Consider the following 19,598-nt stretch of genomic DNA (forward strand, 5'->3'; position numbering starts at 1 on the left):
TCAAAGAATGGAGAAGCCGTTGCTACGGATCAGACAATGTGTCTGTTTACAAAATTAATATGCATCTAATTAGCATGTTTAAATCCTCTATGTTTAAAGGCAGCATTTGCATACATTTGCATGTCTTGTTAATTCCATAGGGCCTTTGATGAGACACAGTCCAGGGCTGCTCTCAATCCGTGATCCCACCTATTCAAATCAAAACGAAGCACTTTCCCCCTCCTGCAGGCAGGTGCCCTGCATGACCACACACAGCCCTCAGTGGAATACTTTGCATAAACACCTCGTCCAGGAAAAATTCCTCAGCCCACTCTGCAGTTTGATGCTCATTTCTCCTTATTTCCAGTTGAATTTATACCAGTGGGGATTTCAGAGCCCTCCCTGTTTTGGTCTGGGGGTCCATGCAGACCCTCTTCCCCAAGGCTGCTGTGCTACACCTTCCTGGGAGCATCCATCAGAAACATTCCTCCCTCATCCACTGGCATTAGAGAGTCAAAGGAAAGATCAGCTACAGAACTGGAGCAAGCAGCCTCCATTAACCCTGATGGTACAACAAATCTACAATTTTCAGTATCCCTCAGTCCGGGGGGGCATTTAGAGCAGATTTCCTGCGTCCACTCTGTCATATCCCAATTACACAGAGCAGCAGAGTGAGCTGGGCTTGAGTGCTGTGAGCACTGCAGTGCTCACATTAGGAGCTTGTTTTTTCCAGCTCATAACTGCCAGATCCAGCCCAGATTGTCCAGACCCCACTTTCAAATCATGTTAAACATGCATGGCAAGGCAGGTACATCCTCTGGTTCCTCCTCTGCAGATTTGGACATTTGTTTTCTGTCACTTTTGTATTAGGGACAGCTGAATGAAGCAACACAGACTCCAAGGTCTTCTCAGAAAGCAATAGTGAAGTTTATTAGATGTCACATCCTTCTATAGACTGTTCCAAGAAAACTGGACCTGCTTTGTCCTCAATTAACACCCCTCACCTCACTGGCTAATTAGGAACACCCTTCTTGTACACATCTTACAAGTGAACAACAAGTTCAAAACACCAGCTGCAAAGATTAAATATTATTGTAATTCTTTCCCTGAGCTTTCTCAAAGCTCCCCCAGAGCAATGCCTGGGAAAGTTTATCTAACTTTCTCCCTGGCCAGACTGTCAGCACGCACAGTTTTCCTCTCAGAGGATGTGGAGGGCCCTCCCTGATCCAGATTGCTGCTGCAGTCACCCTCCTGCCTTGTCTTTGCCCACCCAACCCTGTCAGGGACAGCCAGGTGCTCCCAGCAGCACAAGACTCTCCTCTGGGGACGTGGACCCAAGGTAACCATGAGAAGGAAAATCCTGTGGTGGCTGACAGACAGCCCTTGGCTGTCCCTGTCATCCAGGCAGGGCACAGCTGGGTGGGCTCTGCTCCCGCAGCGCCGCTGGCTTCGACGGCACCAGCCTGCTCCTGTGCCCTGCAGTGACAATCCAAACTCAATTTTGCATTTTGGAGCTTCTTTTTCCCAGCTCGTGATGACCAGATCCAGCCCAAATTGTCCAGATCCCGCTTTCAAAGCATGTTAAATGTGCAAATTGTATCTGCATGTGAAATGCTGCAGAGCAGTGCTCACATTAGGAGCTTGTTTTTTCCAGCTCATAACGGCCAGATCCAGCCCAGATTGTCCAGACCCCACTTTCAAATCATGTTAAACATGCATGGCAAGGCAGGTACATCCTCTGGTTCCTCCTCTGCAGATTTGGACATTTGTTTTCTGTCACTTTTGTATTAGGGACAGCTGAATGAAGCAACACAGACTCCAAGGTCTTCTCAGAAAGCAATAGTGAAGTTTATTAGATGTCACATCCTTCTATAGACTGTTCCAAGAAAACTGGACCTGCTTTGTCCTCAATTAACACCCCTCACCTCACTGGCTAATTAGGAACACCCTTCTTGTACACATCTTACAAGTGAACAACAAGTTCAAAACACCAGCTGCAAAGATTAAATATTATTGTAATTCTTTCCCTGAGCTTTCTCAAAGCTCCCCCAGAGCAATGCCTGGGAAAGTTTATCTGACTTTCTCCCTGGCCAGACTGTCAGCACGCACAGTTTTCCTCTCAGAGGATGTGGAGGGCCCTCCCTGATCCAGATTGCTGCTGCAGTCACCCTCCTGCCTTGTCTTTGCCCACCCAACCCTGTCAGGGACAGCCAGGTGCTCCCAGCAGCACAAGACTCTCCTCTGGGGACGTGGACCCAAGGTAACCATGAGAAGGAAAATCCTGTGGTGGCTGACAGACAGCCCTTGGCTGTCCCTGTCATCCAGGCAGGGCACAGCTGGGTGGGCTCTGCTCCCGCAGCGCCGCTGGCTTCGACGGCACCAGCCTGCTCCTGTGCCCTGCAGTGACAATCCAAACTCAATTTTACATTTTGGAGCTTCTTTTTCCCAGCTCGTGATGACCAGATCCAGCCCAAATTGTCCAGATCCCGCTTTCAAAGCATGTTAAATGTGCAAATTGTATCTGCATGTGAAATGCTGCAGAAGGGCTGAAGGCAATGCTGGGGCAGGCCCTGATGTGAAGTCCCCCAGCCACCACTTTGCACAAACAGGGATGTCTGTCCTAGCATGGCAGTGTTGCCTGGCTTTTGGCTGATGTTGAGGGGTGAAAACGTGAAGAACTGTGGCTTTGTCTCAGGTTTTATTCTGAAATGAACCTCATCATCTCACTCCATCACAGCAATTATGAGGTTGTAGAACAATTTTTCCCTATCAGGCTATTTTTTGGACTAAATTCAACACATAAAATATTGCAATTACAGTTTCTTTTTCACATTTTGCTCCTGGCATTTCTTCTGTCATCCTATTCTTTCAAATAACACCAAGTATTCGGGGTAATTAAAATTCTGCAGGAATGGTCTTTTAACACATAGAGATGGAAGGCAAGAGATTTCACAGGGAAAATATTTATTGCATTCAGAAGTGATGGAAACAATATCTGCTTTTGACCCCAGCAAGGCCTCTGAAATCCAATTCTCAGCGGAAAACCACAATCAAAATAGAAAAGCCTTAATTCAGAGACATGACTCTTCTGAACTAGGCACCAGAGCCCTCTGCTCATGCCATAACCATAGGTCAATGCCACTTAAAACAGACTCAGGAACTATTTAGAGGCAGGCAAAGGACGGATTTGGCTCATCTGTCATTTTAATCAGCCTTTCTTCGCTATTGATGGAGCCCCTGCTCCCAACCCCCATCCCCAGAGAGCCACCAGCGCTGGCTGTCCCCAGGGCTCCGTGGGATGCTGTGTCTGGTGCCAGGCTGTCCTCGGGCTCACACAGCCTCCAAATTACACCCAACCCCTCTGGCTGCCTGGCAGGGTGGGTGGGTTGGTTTAATCTTCATCCCAATTGCAGCGAGGTCTGGTGTGGCATTCACATTCTCTGAACAAATCCCTTTGCCCGGGGTTTTTCTCCTGGGAAAAACCTGAGACCTCACACAAAAAGGAAAACAATTCTCATCTCATTTGATTCTCCTGTGTTGTGCTCACATGTGGAATGTGTTTGGAGATTGTTTCATTGGATTCTGCTGTGAGTTGTTCTGACTCTTTGGCCAGTCAGTGCCAAGCTGTGTCGGGACTCTGGAGAGAGTCACCAGTTTTCATTATTATCTTTTTAACATTCTGTAAGTATCCTTTCTGTATTCTTTACTATAGTATAGTATTTTTTAGTATACTATAGTATTATAAAATAATAAATTAGCCCTCTGAGAATGTGGAGTCAGATGCATCATTCCTGCCTTTGTCAGGACATTCCCTGCAAATGCAACAGTCTGGGTCATCCATTGAAAATTTCTCTGGAGACACAATTTAGACTCAAAAGTATTTTGTGTTAGATCTTTTAAATTTCTTCCAAGTGCTTCAATTTCCCACCCAGAAAGCTGAAAGAGACAGGAGAATGATGCTCGTTTTTGATGAAATATTTCTCAGAGCCACAGTGCATGTGAGGATGAGGGAAGCCAGCCATGGAGGGTCCTGAGTTCCCCCAATGATTTGAGCTCTGGGGTCAACGAGCTCCTCTCCCTCCTTCCTTCGTTACCTCTTGCTTCCACTAATGGTTTCTCTGCTCAAGCACTGGAGGCTGTTGCTGCTTTGCAGATTTCTGAATATTTCTCTGTCATTTGAGCTGCACCAGTAGGTTTTCACTCAGACCTTGAAGTTCTCCAGCGTGTCATCTTGCCAGGCTCATTGATCTTACCCATTCCCTTTCTTTTTCATAGTCTTTCATTGGCAGCCCAAGAAAGTTTTAATCTAATTCCTGAACTCTGGCTTTATCTGACAGAAAGGACCAAGACACCATCTTTTATCCACCTCTGGTGTGAATCTATAGCAAGTTCCAAGGAATAAGCAGCATGTAAAGGTCTGAGTTCAGCCTGGCTCTTGTTTCCTTGCTGATTTCCTCTGATTCAGAGAGCAGAGGAGGGTGAGGAGCAAGGAGAGCCCAACCATCACTGGATGAAAAGCAGCAATGCCAGGGTGCAGCCTGAGCAGGGTTCCACACCCCAAACCCAGCCCAGGCTGCTGCAGGAAGGTGAGCTAAACCAGGGAGGAAAGGAGAGCTCATTGCACTGTACCTTGAGTGGAAAACAGGAGCAAAAAGTGGCACAGCTGTGCCCAGGGTAATCTCTTCCAAAGCCACAGGAGCGTGGGCTGTGCCCTGTCCATCCCAGGGATGGTTTTCCCCCAGTCCCCTCCCGTGCTTGGCGCTGCCAGGACCACAGCTCTGCCCTGACACGTGCCCAGGGCAGGATTCAGTGCCAGGAGGCTCCTGGCAGGGATCTGGGGCCCTTCTCCAAACAAATCCAACTCTGTGAGCGAGGCCACCCTGGAGTGGAGCCACGAGCCCTCTCCTTGGGTGGTGGCGCATCTGGTGGAGAATTACAGAGGGAAACATCTCCTGGTAGAGGCTGTGGGCTGGGCTTTGAGAAGGGGCTGTTGTGAATCTCCAGGGATTCCAGAAGGAAGCGGAGATGATAATTAATGCCTGGATCAAAAGCAATTATACCAATTATGTTTTTAATTTAATCTCTGCAAAATTTGGGACTCTCAGAAAATGTAAATAAACAGCTCTAAAAATATTAACATCTCTCCTGTTTAGCATCCTCCCCAGATCCTGGCTAAACGAGCTCATTCCCAGCAGTGCTTGCCTGCCAATCTTGGGCAGAATTTGCAGAGATATTCCTAGGAAATTCCCTCAGTCTTGCTCAAGAGTTGCAGGGCTATCCTTGGAAATACACAAGGAATAAGTTTGTCCACAGCAAACTGCCACCACATTCCAGTGTTCTGCCAATGCCCTGACTGGGCCAAACTCCTGCTTGTCAGGATGGTGGGAGGTTCTACCTCTCAGTGACATAAATCCCACCCTGATTCCCATGTGCATTGGTGGGAGAATCTCCTAAAATACCAGTTTGTCCCTGCTACTACTGCAGAATGACCAAGGCTTCTCCTTAGTCAACCAAAAATGTCATTTTTTTCCACATTTTCAAGCTGTTACATACGAGAGGTTACGTGTCTGGACCCCATTCCATCCCATCCCCTCCCATCCCACCATCACATGCTCCAGGTGCTGCTGTAGGACACAATATTGAAAAGATGATCCCAAGAGACCAAAGGCTCTGGAGAAGCCATCTGAGACACCTCAGGAGGACTTGGCTTCCCGGGTCTCTGCTCTCCAGAGTGCAGGACACAGACTTACAGCTGTGTGGGTGTCTTGGGCAGAATTTGGTTTTTTCTCTATAAAGCTGTGCCCCAGAGGGTCGGCAGCCCCTGCACATCAGCACCAGAGGCATTGAGACTCCTTTTTTCCAGTTCCTTTGGAGTCTTGTCCTGCCACATCTCAGCTAAGTGATGCCTTAGGATTTTAGCCTTTATATTTTTTCAGACCCTGTGCTGCATTAGTGCATAACTCCATATAAAGTGTTATTTAACTGTCTTCACATTTTGGTCAGACAAAACAATCACTCGAGGCCTGAGATCCAAGGACACCCTGCAGCCTCAGGCCCTGACAAGTATGAGCAAAAATGAAATGTGGGGAGCAAAGTGGGGGTATGTCACTTCATTACCTGAAGCTGTAATTAAGGATTAATATGCAAATGATATGCAAATGAACCAAACTCATAACTGAATGAAAAACTCATGATCATTGTCCATCTTGGGTGCAGCCTCTGGACGGCTTTGGCCGCCCAGGGTGTGTCTATTGAAGGCCTTTAATAAATCCCCACTTCATTCTCCTAATCCTGACTAGCCTGTGTCCTAGGAGCCCCTCAAGGCCTCATCATCAGGAGCTCTGTGTCCCTGTGTGCTGCAGGTTCAGCCCCTATGAGTGGTACGATGCCCACCCCTGCAACCCGGGCTCGGACATCGTGGAGAACAACTTCACCCTGCTCAACAGCTTCTGGTTCGGGATGGGGGCGCTGATGCAGCAAGGTAAGGGACACCTGCCTGCTCTTAGGGCTTTTGCAACTGAAATTTTGCTTTGGTTGCAACCTCCCAGCACCTCCTGGCCCCTGCAGCTCCAAGGAGGAGCACTGCCTTCATCTCCCTCAGCTGCTTCATCCCCCCACATCCCACGGACTCTGCAAATTCCTATTTCTGTTAATTCGAACCATTTGTTCAGTCTCAGGATCTCTGACCTGGCTCTCTCTCTGTTCTAAATCCACTTTTCCAGCAGACAGGGTGCCTTGCCCTCTGCTCCGTGCCCATTTTTCCCCTCCCCTGGTCATTCTGAGCAGTGTGAGATTCCCCAGGCTGGAGGAGCTGCCCTGGAGCCTGTGCCCAGCAGCCCCTCAGGAGAGCTGCCAGTGGCACTGCTGAGAGCCACCAGGGCCACAGGGACCCCAGAAATGGGACAGGGATGGGATTACACCCCTGTGTGTGAATGGAATAGAGAGATGCAATGAACAGAATAAATCTGTTCAGAAGGCAGCAGGGGGGGAGCTTGGGAGCAGCTCTGAATAAGGAACGAAATTCAGCTGCGATCTAATTGCAGAAAATCCAGGAATAGAAATAAGTGGAAAATGTCAAACATTTGTCACACTTTAATTTACCATGTATCAGTGGTTACATCCAGAGAGCAAAAGAAGCACAGCCTTGGCTCAGTGGCAGGCACAGAGCTGCTCTGAGCTCCACTGCTGCCTGTAATAGAGATTCCTCCTGGATCTCAGCTGCCCTCGTGGACAGTGACAGTTCCCAGCAAGAGGGTTTAGCAGGATGAATCATCCCTCTTATCAGATGCTGATAAATGAAAAGAGCTATATTCTTTTTAACTCAATTCTGCATCTGAGAAGAAAAATATTTCAAAGCCAGACTGATGTCACAGCATCCAATGCATCAAAGGGCCGGAGATGGAAGAGGGAAGAAGCAGGATCTTGAGGAGAACCAAAGCACCCTCAACATCCAGGACTCCTCCTCTTCCTGGTGTCTCCTTGCTGCACTCTGAAGGGAGGAAAACTACACCCCATGCTCTGCTTTGATGCCACGCTGCCTAAAATTGCTTTGCAAAGCCCAATCTTTGTTGCACTTTCCAGGCTGATAAATCCTCTGAGCACAGCTGTTTCAAGCCCAAAGCTCTTGCCTGGCTTTAAAAGGTGTTTTGGGTGATTACAAAAATAGCACAACCCATTTAGCCCTTCATGTCTGCTCAATAAGTCATTCCAGACCCACTACACCTTTCATGCTGTAACATCTCCTGCTTCCCCATTTCTGACTGGCATTCAAAGCCCTGGACCCTGATGGTTCCTTTCTCTTGGTGTTTGATTTTTTTTTAAACCTTGTGTATTTGAACACACTCCCCAGAGTGAGTCTTTTGAAAATAATCTGTATAAAAGCAAAGCCCTTTTTAAATGGCAGAACAAAACACTCATAAAAGTTCATAAATAGCTTGCTATTTAAATCTCATAAAAGCAGCCCAGTTAATTACTTCAGTTTGGATGTTTCCTGTAAATTGGGCACTGTACCCAAGGTCAGTAATCAAGGAAGAGGGTTTTTCTGCAAATGCTACAAAATCCCCTTGCATGCAAGATGTCTGGATAATTTGCCTCAAAACCAGTTGGCTTTAATTGCATGGCTGTAACAGTTTTGACAGTGAAACCTGATCGCACACACATATATATATATGTATATAAAATATATGTATGGATACATGAAATGGGTTCTTTCCCTCTATTTCCTCTGCCCTCCTCCCCCTGTCCCCCCCAGGCTCGGAGCTGATGCCCAAAGCCCTGTCCACACGGATCATTGGTGGCATATGGTGGTTCTTCACCCTAATTATCATCTCGTCCTACACGGCCAACCTCGCGGCCTTCCTGACCGTGGAGAGGATGGAGTCCCCCATCGACTCGGCAGATGACTTGGCAAAGCAGACAAAAATAGAGTATGGAGCAGTGAAGGATGGAGCTACCATGACCTTCTTCAAGGTGAGACCCAGCAGAGGCTTTCTACCTTCCAGGCAGAGATGCCAACGGGAGCCAGGACAAAGATCCAAAGACAGAAATCCTCCCAAGCCGCCCCTGCTGCTCCTTCTTGCAGCTTCTTTCTGTCTCACATCTTGCCCAGACTGAGATTGTCACTCACCTGAGTCCCACCAAGGCTAAATCCCCCTCCCTGTTGTTAACTGAAGACACAGGTACAAAATTAAACTGATTTTACACTTTTGCAGGCTCTACCCAATATTGGCTCAGACACCCTAAAACGTAGCAGGTGCCAAAGTGAAGCTTGTATTAAAGCCCTGCAGAAAAATTTTACATTCCTTAAAGCACCTTCCCAATTTCCATATCTGAGCCATCCCATTTCTTCCTTGCCTCTGGCAGCTCAGCCCTATGGAGCCCCAGGCTGACCCAGCCAGCCTTCAGGGACAGAGGAGAGCCCGAATGAAGCCCACAGCTGGACAGATGTTGCCAAGTGCCCTCCCTGATTGTATTTTTTGCAGCTGAAATACCTTTCTTGTCCTTCAGGTATTCATATCAATGTAATCCAGTTTTATTAACCTCTGAGATCCAGGGCAAGGTAACAGTACCAGTGCATCACAATCCAATTGCATTAATTTTGTCTATTTAAAGCATAATTAAATTCAGAAGTCAGTCAGATTCCACCATAGCCTCAAAAACAGAAAGAAACTGAGAGATGTAAAATGACCTTTAAAACCACTGCTGGCCTGTAAAAACCCAGTTTGAAAAGAGAGAGAGAATAAAGGGATAGAAATGAAGGGTGATTAAGGAATTATCACCCTGGCAAGGAAAGAGGCCCAAAGGAAGATCCCAGGCTTTGGCTCAGGAATGGGAGCTGGCTCCCCAACATCTCTGGCTCCTTCCCCCTCCACCACCCTAATGCAGAAGGAAATACATGTGACCAGCACAGTTCAGGCTTTACCAAGCACTTTGTGCCTGGTGCTGCAAGATTTGAGCAGGCACAGGGTGATGGCAGCTTGATGAGGCCTCAGCAGTTTAATTGGCAAGACTGATTAAAGGAAGGCAATATGCTGGATTTTAATAACAGAGGGAGCATTGCTCCCATGCAACTTCTCTTGGCTCTGATGTGGCTGAGAAGCCACTGTCCTCGCTGGATCTGTCCTGACTCTGACAGGCAGCAGCAGAGGCTGATAAAGAACCACAGAGGGGGTGGATTGATCTTCAGTGACTCTGGAAATGCCCAGTTTGCCTCCTGCCATGGAGCTGCCCCGTGCAGTTCTGTCCGTGGCACAGGCAGACGTGTGGTGGTGTTTTCCAAAGCCATAAAACCCTGGAACAGCCAGCAGGGAAAGGCAGGCTGTAACTGTGTGCTTTAACTGCCCTTTCCAGTATGAGTTTTATATGGGAATAAAAGGAAACTGTCTCTTTTAACAATCATCAGGACACAGTATATTTATTGCTTCATATCATTATCCATCAGAACCGTACTTCAGGCTTCTAACGGCCTTGGCATGGTTTATTGATGCAGAGTATTTTCCTTTTCCTTTTTATTATCACTGCTGTATGGAGATGAATTCTCAGGAATGTCCCTTCTGACAAGCATTTCCATTACTGGAGCAGTGGGAGCTCCCACGTGGGAAGCTCTGCTCACTTGTCCTTCCTGCACAGAGGGACTTGGGAGAGGCAGGATTTGTCCCAGCTCCAACAAGGTCTTTGTTCTCAGCTGGGTAATTCCTGTGGTGGGTTTGGTTCAGCTGCTCTGTCAGTGCCACCTCCATGGGGACACCTGTCTCAGCACAGAGCTCCTGAGGATCCACCCTCCCTGGGATGGAAGAACAGCACCTGGCTTCCCTGCCTTGCTCTGCCCTGCTCCAGGGGGCTCCAGCAGAGACAGCCCCCACCAGCCAGGGCTCCTGCAGCAGATCCAGAGCCTGAGCACCCAGCAGCTCTGAACACACTGCCCCTGCTGGGACAAGAGGCAGCACACCATGAGATCTCACCTGCCCCGTGGATTATCTGTATATTTACTGTATTTAGCTGTACTTGGCCCAAATTGCTGCCTGGCTCTTTGTGTGGCTGTTCCCCGCAGTCATTCCCCTCACAGCAGGGTCTCACTCCTTCCTTCCTTTCCCCCTGTTAAATCATGTGCAAGCTGCACACACCGACCCTGGGCACGCCCAGGCCCTGCAGCCCCTCTGTCAGGGCCCACCCTGCCCATGCTGGATCCCCCAGGATCCAGGAGCAGAGCAGCATCCAGATCCTGGGGAGGAAGACAATGGGAGGAAGAGGAAGGTGGACACCTGGCATGCTGCTCCATGAGATGGATTCCAAAGCACTGAGCTGTGCTCAGCCCGAGAGCTTGTGCAGAGCTCCCCAGGGACACTGCAGAAGGTCCCAATGGAACCAAGACCCCTCTGGGACAGCCCCACAGCGAGGGATGCTGCTCCCATAAAATTTGGCCCCATGCAGCCGAGCAAACCAAGAGAGGGAAGAAGAGAGAGCTTCACCAACCATACTGGCACGTTCTGACTTCATAAAAAGAACTTTTGAGAAGCTGTTTACTCCCTGGCAATGCAGATTGAGTCACAGGAATAAACACTGATCAATTAATTTAGGAACAGCATCTAGAGTTGATTATAACTCATAAATCCTTCCCATCCTGCAGAGAATGCTGCCTCTCTGAATGGAAGGCCAGGTCTCAAGTGCAGTTTGGAGTCTGGATGTGAGTGTGTGTATGTGTGTACACAGATACTCATACAGAAATGTTAAATCCTCAAGACTAAGTATCTTCAGTTGGTGGAAATCAATTTATTTTTTCATACAGGCTGGAATTGAAAATCTTAAGCCTGAAAGTTCCTTTCTTGCCAATTTGGCTGATAAAAAAGCGTATATGTCTTGGCAAGATGCCTCGCAGGGGCTCCTCTAAACGATTCCATTAATTGATTTGGGTGACTGGCCCTGCAGAACTGCTTATTAAAGGTGGCTTCTGAGCTGTGGCTCTGAAGAATGAACTCGGAGGCGTTCTCGGCGTCGCTGCCTTCGGAGGGGCTGGCACTCTGCTTTCACACACACATCTCATTTAGCACTAACACGGGCTGATTAAGATGCAGAGCACAGCAGACCAGATTCTGGTGTTATTTATCCTGAATAAATCAAGGAGAAGCTGCACTCGTGTGAGCAGGAGTGAGACTCGACCCCGCCGTGTGAGCCACGGCTGCAGCAGCAGCCCATGATAATTAGCAATATCTCCATCATCCCCAACATCTCGGGGCTCCTGACACAGGAACTTCTCTGCCAGGAAGGAGCCAGTGTCAGACCATTTATCTTGATGCTTCAGAGCACCCAAGCAGCTCCTCCTCATCTACCTTTGGCAGCAAAGTTGTCACTGAGGGGGACCTGGGGATCCTCCAGAGGATGTGGGGGCACAGGAGGGTCCCTTCACCCACAACCAACTGAGATATGCTTCTTTTAAGAAGCCCATAAAAGTAAATGGTGAATCTCTTGAGAAGAAATGAGCAGCCAGCCACAGCACAGCAAATACCAGATCAGACCAGTAACTAACCCTAATTTTTAAAGTTAAAATATGGTAAAATAAGGGGTGCAGCAAAATAAAACGTACACGCAAATAAAGAACACAGGAAAAACCATCAGCAAAATAAACAAAATTTCAGGCATTCTTTATTACTAAATCACTACTAAGATGATTTTGCTTATTTCTGTGGTGCAGTCCTGGCTGACAAAATCCAAATTCCCATCAATAAGCAACACCTTTGCAGTGTGGCCACAGTATTTGAGAGGAGGAAGGGGAGAAATGAACTTTTCCTTCAACTACAAAACATGTTCTGTGGCTTAACTGTGTGTGAGCTGGAGCAGGGACACTCCTGCCCTCGCTGCTCCTGTGATTTGGGATTGATGACCAACATCGCTCTCACAGCTGCTTCTGGGTTTGCAGCAAACCATCAACCTGTGAGAGTTGTGCTGGGAATTACAGCTGGGGAATTTTCCCTTGGAAAAGCAGTTTTCTCATCAGGTTTTAGAGCCTGAGACTGCCCTGACCAGGGCTGGGTGTGAGCTGCCCTGGCAGCACCAATGTCCTGCCCTCCCTCCTGGAGGGACCCCCGGCTCCTCTGCCCTGCTGGGTCTCAGCCCTGAGCCCAGATCCCTGTCCCAGCTCTCATCAGGCACCACTGAGCAGGGACAGCAGCTCCATCCTTCCTTCCAGCCCTTCCCAGGTGTGCCCCAGCTGCAGGAGTGCCCCACCCCTGGCAGGGCCAAGCTGGGCTCAAAGCAGCACAGCCAGAACTGACAAATCTGGGCTCTTCCTGGCACCCCAAACACAATTAAGTCCTTTCAAGCTGGAGCACTGATTTAAGAGAAGAAGAGAAAAGTGGTTTTTCTCTTCCAGGGAGCCCTGTCTCATGTAATTTCAGTTGCCTGAAGAGCTCCAGTGCCTCATGCAAGTCCCATTTGCTTCACTAAATGCAGCCTATTGATTTTTTGCCAGTTTATTTTGCTCTGTGCTCTAAACTGGGAGAACACTGATGTTAAAAGCTCTGTGTCAACACTCAAGGAGCATTAAATGCAGAAAGAGAAGAAGAGAGAGGGAGAGCCAAGGAACCCAGAGGCCTCTGATGTGAACTATATAAATGTTAAACAAGTCCTTATCAGCCAGCCGAGCACACGATTCATTTCAATTACCCATTGTAATGTACAGATATTTAATAATCCTTTTGGAGGCTACATTTCTTGCTGCTCTTTGAGGTTTGATAGATGCCACAAATCTACCTTACAGGCACTGGTCCAGATTTTCAAGCAAGGGAGATTATCCTGCCTCTTGAATGAAGTTTGCTCCAGCACATCCACTGCTGAGCATTCATCAAGTGGATTATAACGAGCACGAGATTTAATGGAGAAGAAATGAATCCCTGGGTATTTCTGTCAGGAGAAGGGGCCCACAGGGTTAAAGGCAGAGGTACAGCCTTTGTTTGAACAGCACTGCACTACCCAGCTTTGAGATGATGAGCTTTTGTTTAACTTTTGCTAAACATGCTGGAATAAAGGAGGTGGATGGGCAAAGCATTTGGAAAACGAAGCATTACAAGTGACTTTCAGCTACCTCACCATTATTTATTAGGGTTTTATCAGAAGAACCTACGCTGGCACATTTTGGGTGACACTGAATGATGGGGAGCTGTGGCAGCAGCAGTTGGGCTGGGCTTGGGCTCCATCTCCTGCTTTCTCATGGAAGGACAGAGACCTGTGGAGAGATAAAGGACGGCTGAAATCACAGCTCTGCAGCAGCAACTCCTCATGCAGCAGCTGCTGAGAGGCCACCCTGGTTCCAGACACAGCACAGGGACTTATCTGCCCTCTGACTTATCAGCCAGCTCCAGGCTCACAGAGGAGCAGAAGAGGTTTGCCTGCCTAAGATGCCTCTTATGAAATAAGAAGGCAAAAACAGATCTAGGAAAAACAAGAAATGGGGCAGGAAAGAAGAATGTTGCATAAAGGAGCTGGCAGCAGTGGGAACACAAACCTGAATATCCAAGTGTTGTCCCAGGGCTGGTCTGAGGGAGAAGCACTGACCCACGGGAGCACTGGGACCAGCAAAGGGGCAAGAGGACACTGCTCTGCCAGTCTGGGAAATCTTCCTAAACTAAATCCAGTTCTGACCAGCAGTCTGGTCCAGTGGAAGGTGGCCCTGCCCATGGCAGGAGGGGGAACAGGATGAGCTTTAAGGACTTTCCCAGCCCAAACCATTCTGGGATTCTGAGATTCTGTGACTTTTGTGATGACTGACAGAGACAGCTCAGAAGGTGCTCGTAGATAAATGGTACTTTTGAAATGTTATGGCAAGACGTAAAATAACCATATTTCTTCTCACTCAACACATTTTCTAGGAGAAAAAAAAACCATATTCACATGAATAGCAAGCTAGAAAACATATTCCTTCCTTTGCAACAGAATGTCTGCTGATAGTGAAAGAATATCCATGTTTATTTTTAGCCGTAAGACAATCTTCTTGAATATCTCTGTGCTTCTGTTTACGTGGGTATGTTAAATCTCTTTGGCAGTTGCACATATCTCAGAGGAGACTCGTTTCCTTGCCATGCTTGAGGAAAGACAAAAATATCAGAGTGTGTGTAGAGAAAACCACATCCTCCAAAATTCTCTGTTCTCTCTGCATGCAGAAGCACTACAGGGTAAACAAATCCTGGTTAGGAAGTGAACACATTTAAGCAGATTTTACAATGGCCTGGGAGTCGAGGGGGCCTGCAGGCCTTTGGGCAGGTTCTGTTCCACCTCAGGACCTGGAGCACAAGCACAGCAAGGTTTGCTGCAACCCCTGTCTCTTTTTAAGGCAACATAAACCCAAACAATGCTGGGCAGTGAGGGCATTAAAGACAAAGTCAAATTCATGGTTGCTCCACTGTGGATCTGTTCTCAACTATTATTATTTACTGAAAAGATACCAGCTTTCGCCAAATGGAGAATTCATTCTTATTTTGGGGCTGGGGCGGGGTATTGTTTTTCCAGAAATCCAAAATCTCCACATTTGAAAAAATGTGGGCGTTCATGAGCAGCAAACCCACAGCCCTGGTGAAGAACAACGAGGAGGGGATCCAGCGAACGCTGACGGCCGACTACGCGCTGCTGATGGAGTCCACCACCATCGAGTACATCACCCAGAGGAACTGCAACCTCACCCAGATCGGGGGGCTCATCGACACCAAAGGCTACGGCATCGGGACACCCATGGGTAAGTGGCAGCTCTGCAGGTACCCCGAGGAGGGCTGGTCACCACAAACACGACACAGGTGATTAATAATCCACTCCCAGCAGCAAATTTCCAAATAGCACTGTCTGCCCATTGAAGAGAGGTCTGAACTGCGCTGCTTAACACAGACACCTTCCCTGCTTGGTGGGATTTTTGTCCCACCTTCCCTCTGTGTATAACGGTGTCCCCACCCCCAGGGTCACCGTACAGGGACAAGATCACCATCGCCATCCTGCAGCTCCAGGAGGAGGACAAGCTCCACGTCATGAAGGAGAAGTGGTGGCGGGGGAATGGCTGCCCTGAGGATGAGAACAAGGAGGCCAGTGCTCTGGGCATCCAGAACATCGGAGGGATCTTCATTGTCCTGGCAGCAGGCCTGGTGCTCTCTGTCTTCGTGGCCATGGTGGAGTTCATCTACAAGCTGCGCAAAACGGCCGAGCGCGAGCAGGTACCGACTGATTCCCCCAATTCTCTGCCTCCCCTTAGCCCAGCCCAGAGGGCTTTGCACGCTGACCCAGGGACAGGCAGGGAGGGGGCAGAGGGATCCAGCCTGGCACCCTAAAATGCCATCCCCAGAGGCTCACTGGGCTGTCCCTCTGACGGCCTCCACTCGGGGGAAAGTCACGTCTGCTCTGATCAGGGTCATCTGCTGCTGCAGCAGCCAGACCAGGACACATTGGTAGCGTGGTTTAGAGCAAGCTGACAAATAAGCCCTTCCAGCCCTGCTGCTCCCCTGGGGGAGCAGGACACTGCAGCAGCAATGGGGTGTTTTGTCCCTGATGTCTTGGAGTGACTCCCTAGAACACAGGCTAGGCAAGATCAGGAGAATAAAGTGGGTATTTATTGAAGGCCTTCAGTAGGTACACCTTGGGCAGTCAAAAGCCTCTGAGGGGCCACACCCAGTATGGACCATGGTCACGAGTTTTTCAGACAGATATAAATTTGGTCCATTTACATATCAGGGGTTAAGCCCTGGTAATTAAGGGATTCAGGTAATTAAGTCATTTACTCCAAGTTTGCTCCCCCCAACTCACTTTTGTTTATATTTTTGGGGCCTGAGGCAGTGAGGTGCCCTTGATTCCCAGGCCTAGAGAGGAATCGTTTTACCTGAATAAAATGGGAGAACAGTGGCTGAGAGGCTACGGAGCTTTACAGCTGCACACTAACAAACTGCAGGATTACAAATATCTGAAAAATATAAGAGCTAACATGCTAAGGCCTCATCCCCGCTGTCCCCAGCGCTCCTTCTGCAGCGCCATGGCCGACGAGATCCGGCTGTCGCTCACCTGCCAGCGCCGGGTCAAGCACAAGCCCCAGCCCCCCGTGATGGTGAAGACGGACGCCGTGATCAACATGCACACCTTCAACGACCGACGGCTGCCCGGCAAGGACAACATGACCTGCAACACCGGACTGGCACCTGTGTTTCCCTAGGGAATGGCAGAGGGGGGGGTGTGGGAGGGAAGGAGTTGCGGCAGACACGGCTGGATGCACACTTAACTAGGGAAGAATGGATTAAAAAAACGAGAGGAAAAAAAAAAAAAAAAGAAAAAAAAAAAAAAAATTTCAAGAACAAGGCCTTCGCAACCCAGCTGCATCCATCACCGCAGAGGAGCCAGAACTTGCAAGCACGGACAGTAACGTGGGTCTTGGGGCTTTTTGCATTTGTTTTGTTACTTTTCATTCCTTTTTTTTTTTAATGCTTCGATCCTCCAGGCCTCATGGAGTCCAACCACCACCCAGGAGTCTGATGTTTACACACTGCAAACACGCGGAGGTGAAGCAGAATTGAGCCAACCCCGAGCGGGTGAGGAGGAGCCCCGAGTGTGGCTCCACCAGCACGGCAATAAACAGGAACACTCGGTCAGGCGTGAGCACCTGATCCACACCGACACACACAGCACATTTTGGATACACTGTCCAGGAATGGGAGAGGCATCTGGGAAGCCCCAGGATGGTGGAGGCTGTGCTTGCCCCGGAGCAGCTCGCGGTGGCCCTCACCTCGCGGCTGTGCTGGCCGCAGCCACCCGGAGCGGGACAGCCACGTGGGAGCCTGGTGGCAGAAGGTGACACTCGTTCCTCAGCAGATCCAGGGCAGCTGACTGGGAAGGGGAAGGTGAGCCTGAAATGTACCCAAGCTCCGGGCCAGGGAGGGCACAGCGTGGCATGCACAGGACCTTCTGCACCTCTGAGTGACAGCACCCACACCCCCCGTGCCAAGCTCCAGCCCAGGGTGACACCGTGATCTCCAGGTCCTCAGCTCCGTCTCTGCTCTTCCTGCAAAGCTCAGTCTCTCCTGCACAAAAGCATGGGAAGCAACCACGTCCACAGGCTCCAGCAGCGGCAGGAGCAGAGCTGCTTCCAAGAGCCAAAAGTAGCGATTTCCATGAAATTCAGCAGTGCTGAACTGCAGCTCCACGCTGGGAGGGGACTGTGGGCCTGCTTTGGGACTGAGTGCTCTCCATGGCATCAAGGACCTGAAAGATGAATCTCAGCCAGGGCTGACCTGGGAGAAGCAGAGCCAAGCCTGGGATCTCTCCTGCTCTGACCACGAACTGCCATCCCTCCAGGCAGCCTCTCCATGGGATTTAAGCAAACACACACTAAAATGTTTTTAGGAAATCTTCCGTGAATTATCTTCTTATTTTCAGGTTGTTTAACCCAGAAGGTTGGTCCTGCAGATGAATTTAGGCAGAATTACCAAAGACCCCTCTGCTGACCTAAGGTAACACTCGAGTTACATCCCTCAGCTCCACCCCTGCCAGGCAGCCAGTGGGATTCATTCACTAAATTAAACAAATGGAAATTCCTCTGCCCTCCATAACCCAGAATGTCACACATGTGATGCAAAGGTGCTTAAAAGCTCTGGTTTAAACCACTGGTGGTGTAGAAAACAGCAACACCCTTCCCCTGCAGGGGTAAGAGGGACAGTGACCCTGCAGGACCCCACCTGTGTGGAGGGCAGGAAGGGCAGGGATGGAGCAGTGCCCGAGCCCTGCACCCAGCTCTGGGCCAAGGGTACAGCTGGTGCTGAGGCCACCACAGCCCTGCTGAGCTGCACAGCCATTCTGGAAAGTTTATCCTTGCCCAAAGGAACAAACCTGACTGTAGCTGATTTTGGATTTTTTCCCCACCTCTTCCTCTCCGTTGTCTCCAGCTGAGCAGAATTAGCAGATTAGCTCAAGGGGGAAAAGCTGCTCCCCCACCCCATCATGGAACACAGTTTGTCCTTATTTTGCTTTTGCCATGATGTAAAGAAACAACAGAGTGACCCCAAGCAAAACCAGGTGATTTGTCATACTTTGACTCAAGTGAAGATATGCAAAGAATTTACATTCATTTTCACCTTTTCACAAAAACCATGAAAAATTAGGGATGAAAGTTGCCAGTGCAATGGGCATCAGATTCCTACAAGTTTGCTGCACAAATACCTTGAGCAGAGGACAAACTGAAGTGTGGGGCAGCTTCCCAAAGCTAATGACATGCTTTCTGTATTCCTTTGCAAATCCTTAGGCTTGTCAGAGCAGTAGATTTTGTTTTCCTTGCAGACTTCTAAAAAAGCAGAGATGCAAACAAAGCCTGAAACTGGCTGAAATGTCCAGAGAGTAAAATACCACAGAAATCAACATTCGTTTTGCTTCTTGACAGATTTTTTTAAAAATAAATAAATATTGCTAATACCACAAACCCCATTTATTTATTGACACCATCCTGATTTGATTTTACTCACAAACGTAACAGGTGAGCACCTGGAATTGCTGGTGTACTGCCAGCCAGACCAAACCCTGCAGATGAACCTTTCCTTCCATCCCCACACCCCTAAATCAGCCAGGAACTGCAGCCAAATTCCTGCCTCTACATCATGGCTTGGTGTTGATCCGCTTGACATCCAACAAGGGAATGTTCTGCAGCGCCCAAAAAATGCAGAGGAGCTGCTGGGACCCCAGGCTGGTGCAGACCCTTCCCCTGGCCCCGCTCACTGTGACCCGAGGGATGTGCACGATGTCAGCCCCAGCCTTCCCGCGGGACCGGGGGCAGCTCAGCCAGGAGAGCTCCTGGAGCCTCCCCGTGTGCTCCTGGGGGAGCCCAAAGCCATGTGTGCTGATGCCAGAGGAGGAGCAGCCAGCCCAGTGCCTCACAGCCACGTCTTGGGAGGTTTGGGAAGGGACAGACCCCATGGCAAAGCCTCAAAGCCTTTTGTGAGCATGTCCGTGACCTGGCTGGGACTGGCGACAACTCAGTCTGAAATCATCTGACTTCCAACGCTGTTCCTTTCTTCACTTGGCAGAGGGACTGGGAAACTGAGCAGGAAATACAGAAAAAGCAGGTTTGGGTTATTAAACTGTGTCTAAACTGTTGTCACCTTGGCTCACCGTCCCCT

At 49.1% G+C, this 19,598-nt stretch overlaps 1 protein-coding gene across 1 annotated transcript in view; it reads left to right on the top strand.

The window, feature by feature from the left end:
* The window catches only part of GRIK3 (glutamate ionotropic receptor kainate type subunit 3), a 111,822-nt gene extending 95,045 nt beyond the window's left edge, over positions 1 to 16,777 (top strand). Inside the window, exons 12-16 of the mRNA XM_041479292.1 lie at positions 6,342 to 6,460; positions 8,231 to 8,448; positions 14,977 to 15,199; positions 15,415 to 15,665; positions 16,457 to 16,777. Coding sequence (XP_041335226.1) covers positions 6,342 to 6,460; positions 8,231 to 8,448; positions 14,977 to 15,199; positions 15,415 to 15,665; positions 16,457 to 16,651 — 1,006 coding nt within the window. The 3' untranslated portion in view covers positions 16,652 to 16,777. The remainder of the gene's footprint in view (positions 1 to 6,341; positions 6,461 to 8,230; positions 8,449 to 14,976; positions 15,200 to 15,414; positions 15,666 to 16,456) is intronic.
* Positions 16,778 to 19,598: the final 2,821 nt, after the last annotated feature.

The sequence above is a fragment of the Pyrgilauda ruficollis genome, unplaced genomic scaffold, assembly GCF_017590135.1.
Source record: "Pyrgilauda ruficollis isolate IOZ18807 unplaced genomic scaffold, ASM1759013v1 scaffold48, whole genome shotgun sequence".
Lineage (NCBI taxonomy): Eukaryota > Metazoa > Chordata > Aves > Passeriformes > Passeridae > Pyrgilauda > Pyrgilauda ruficollis.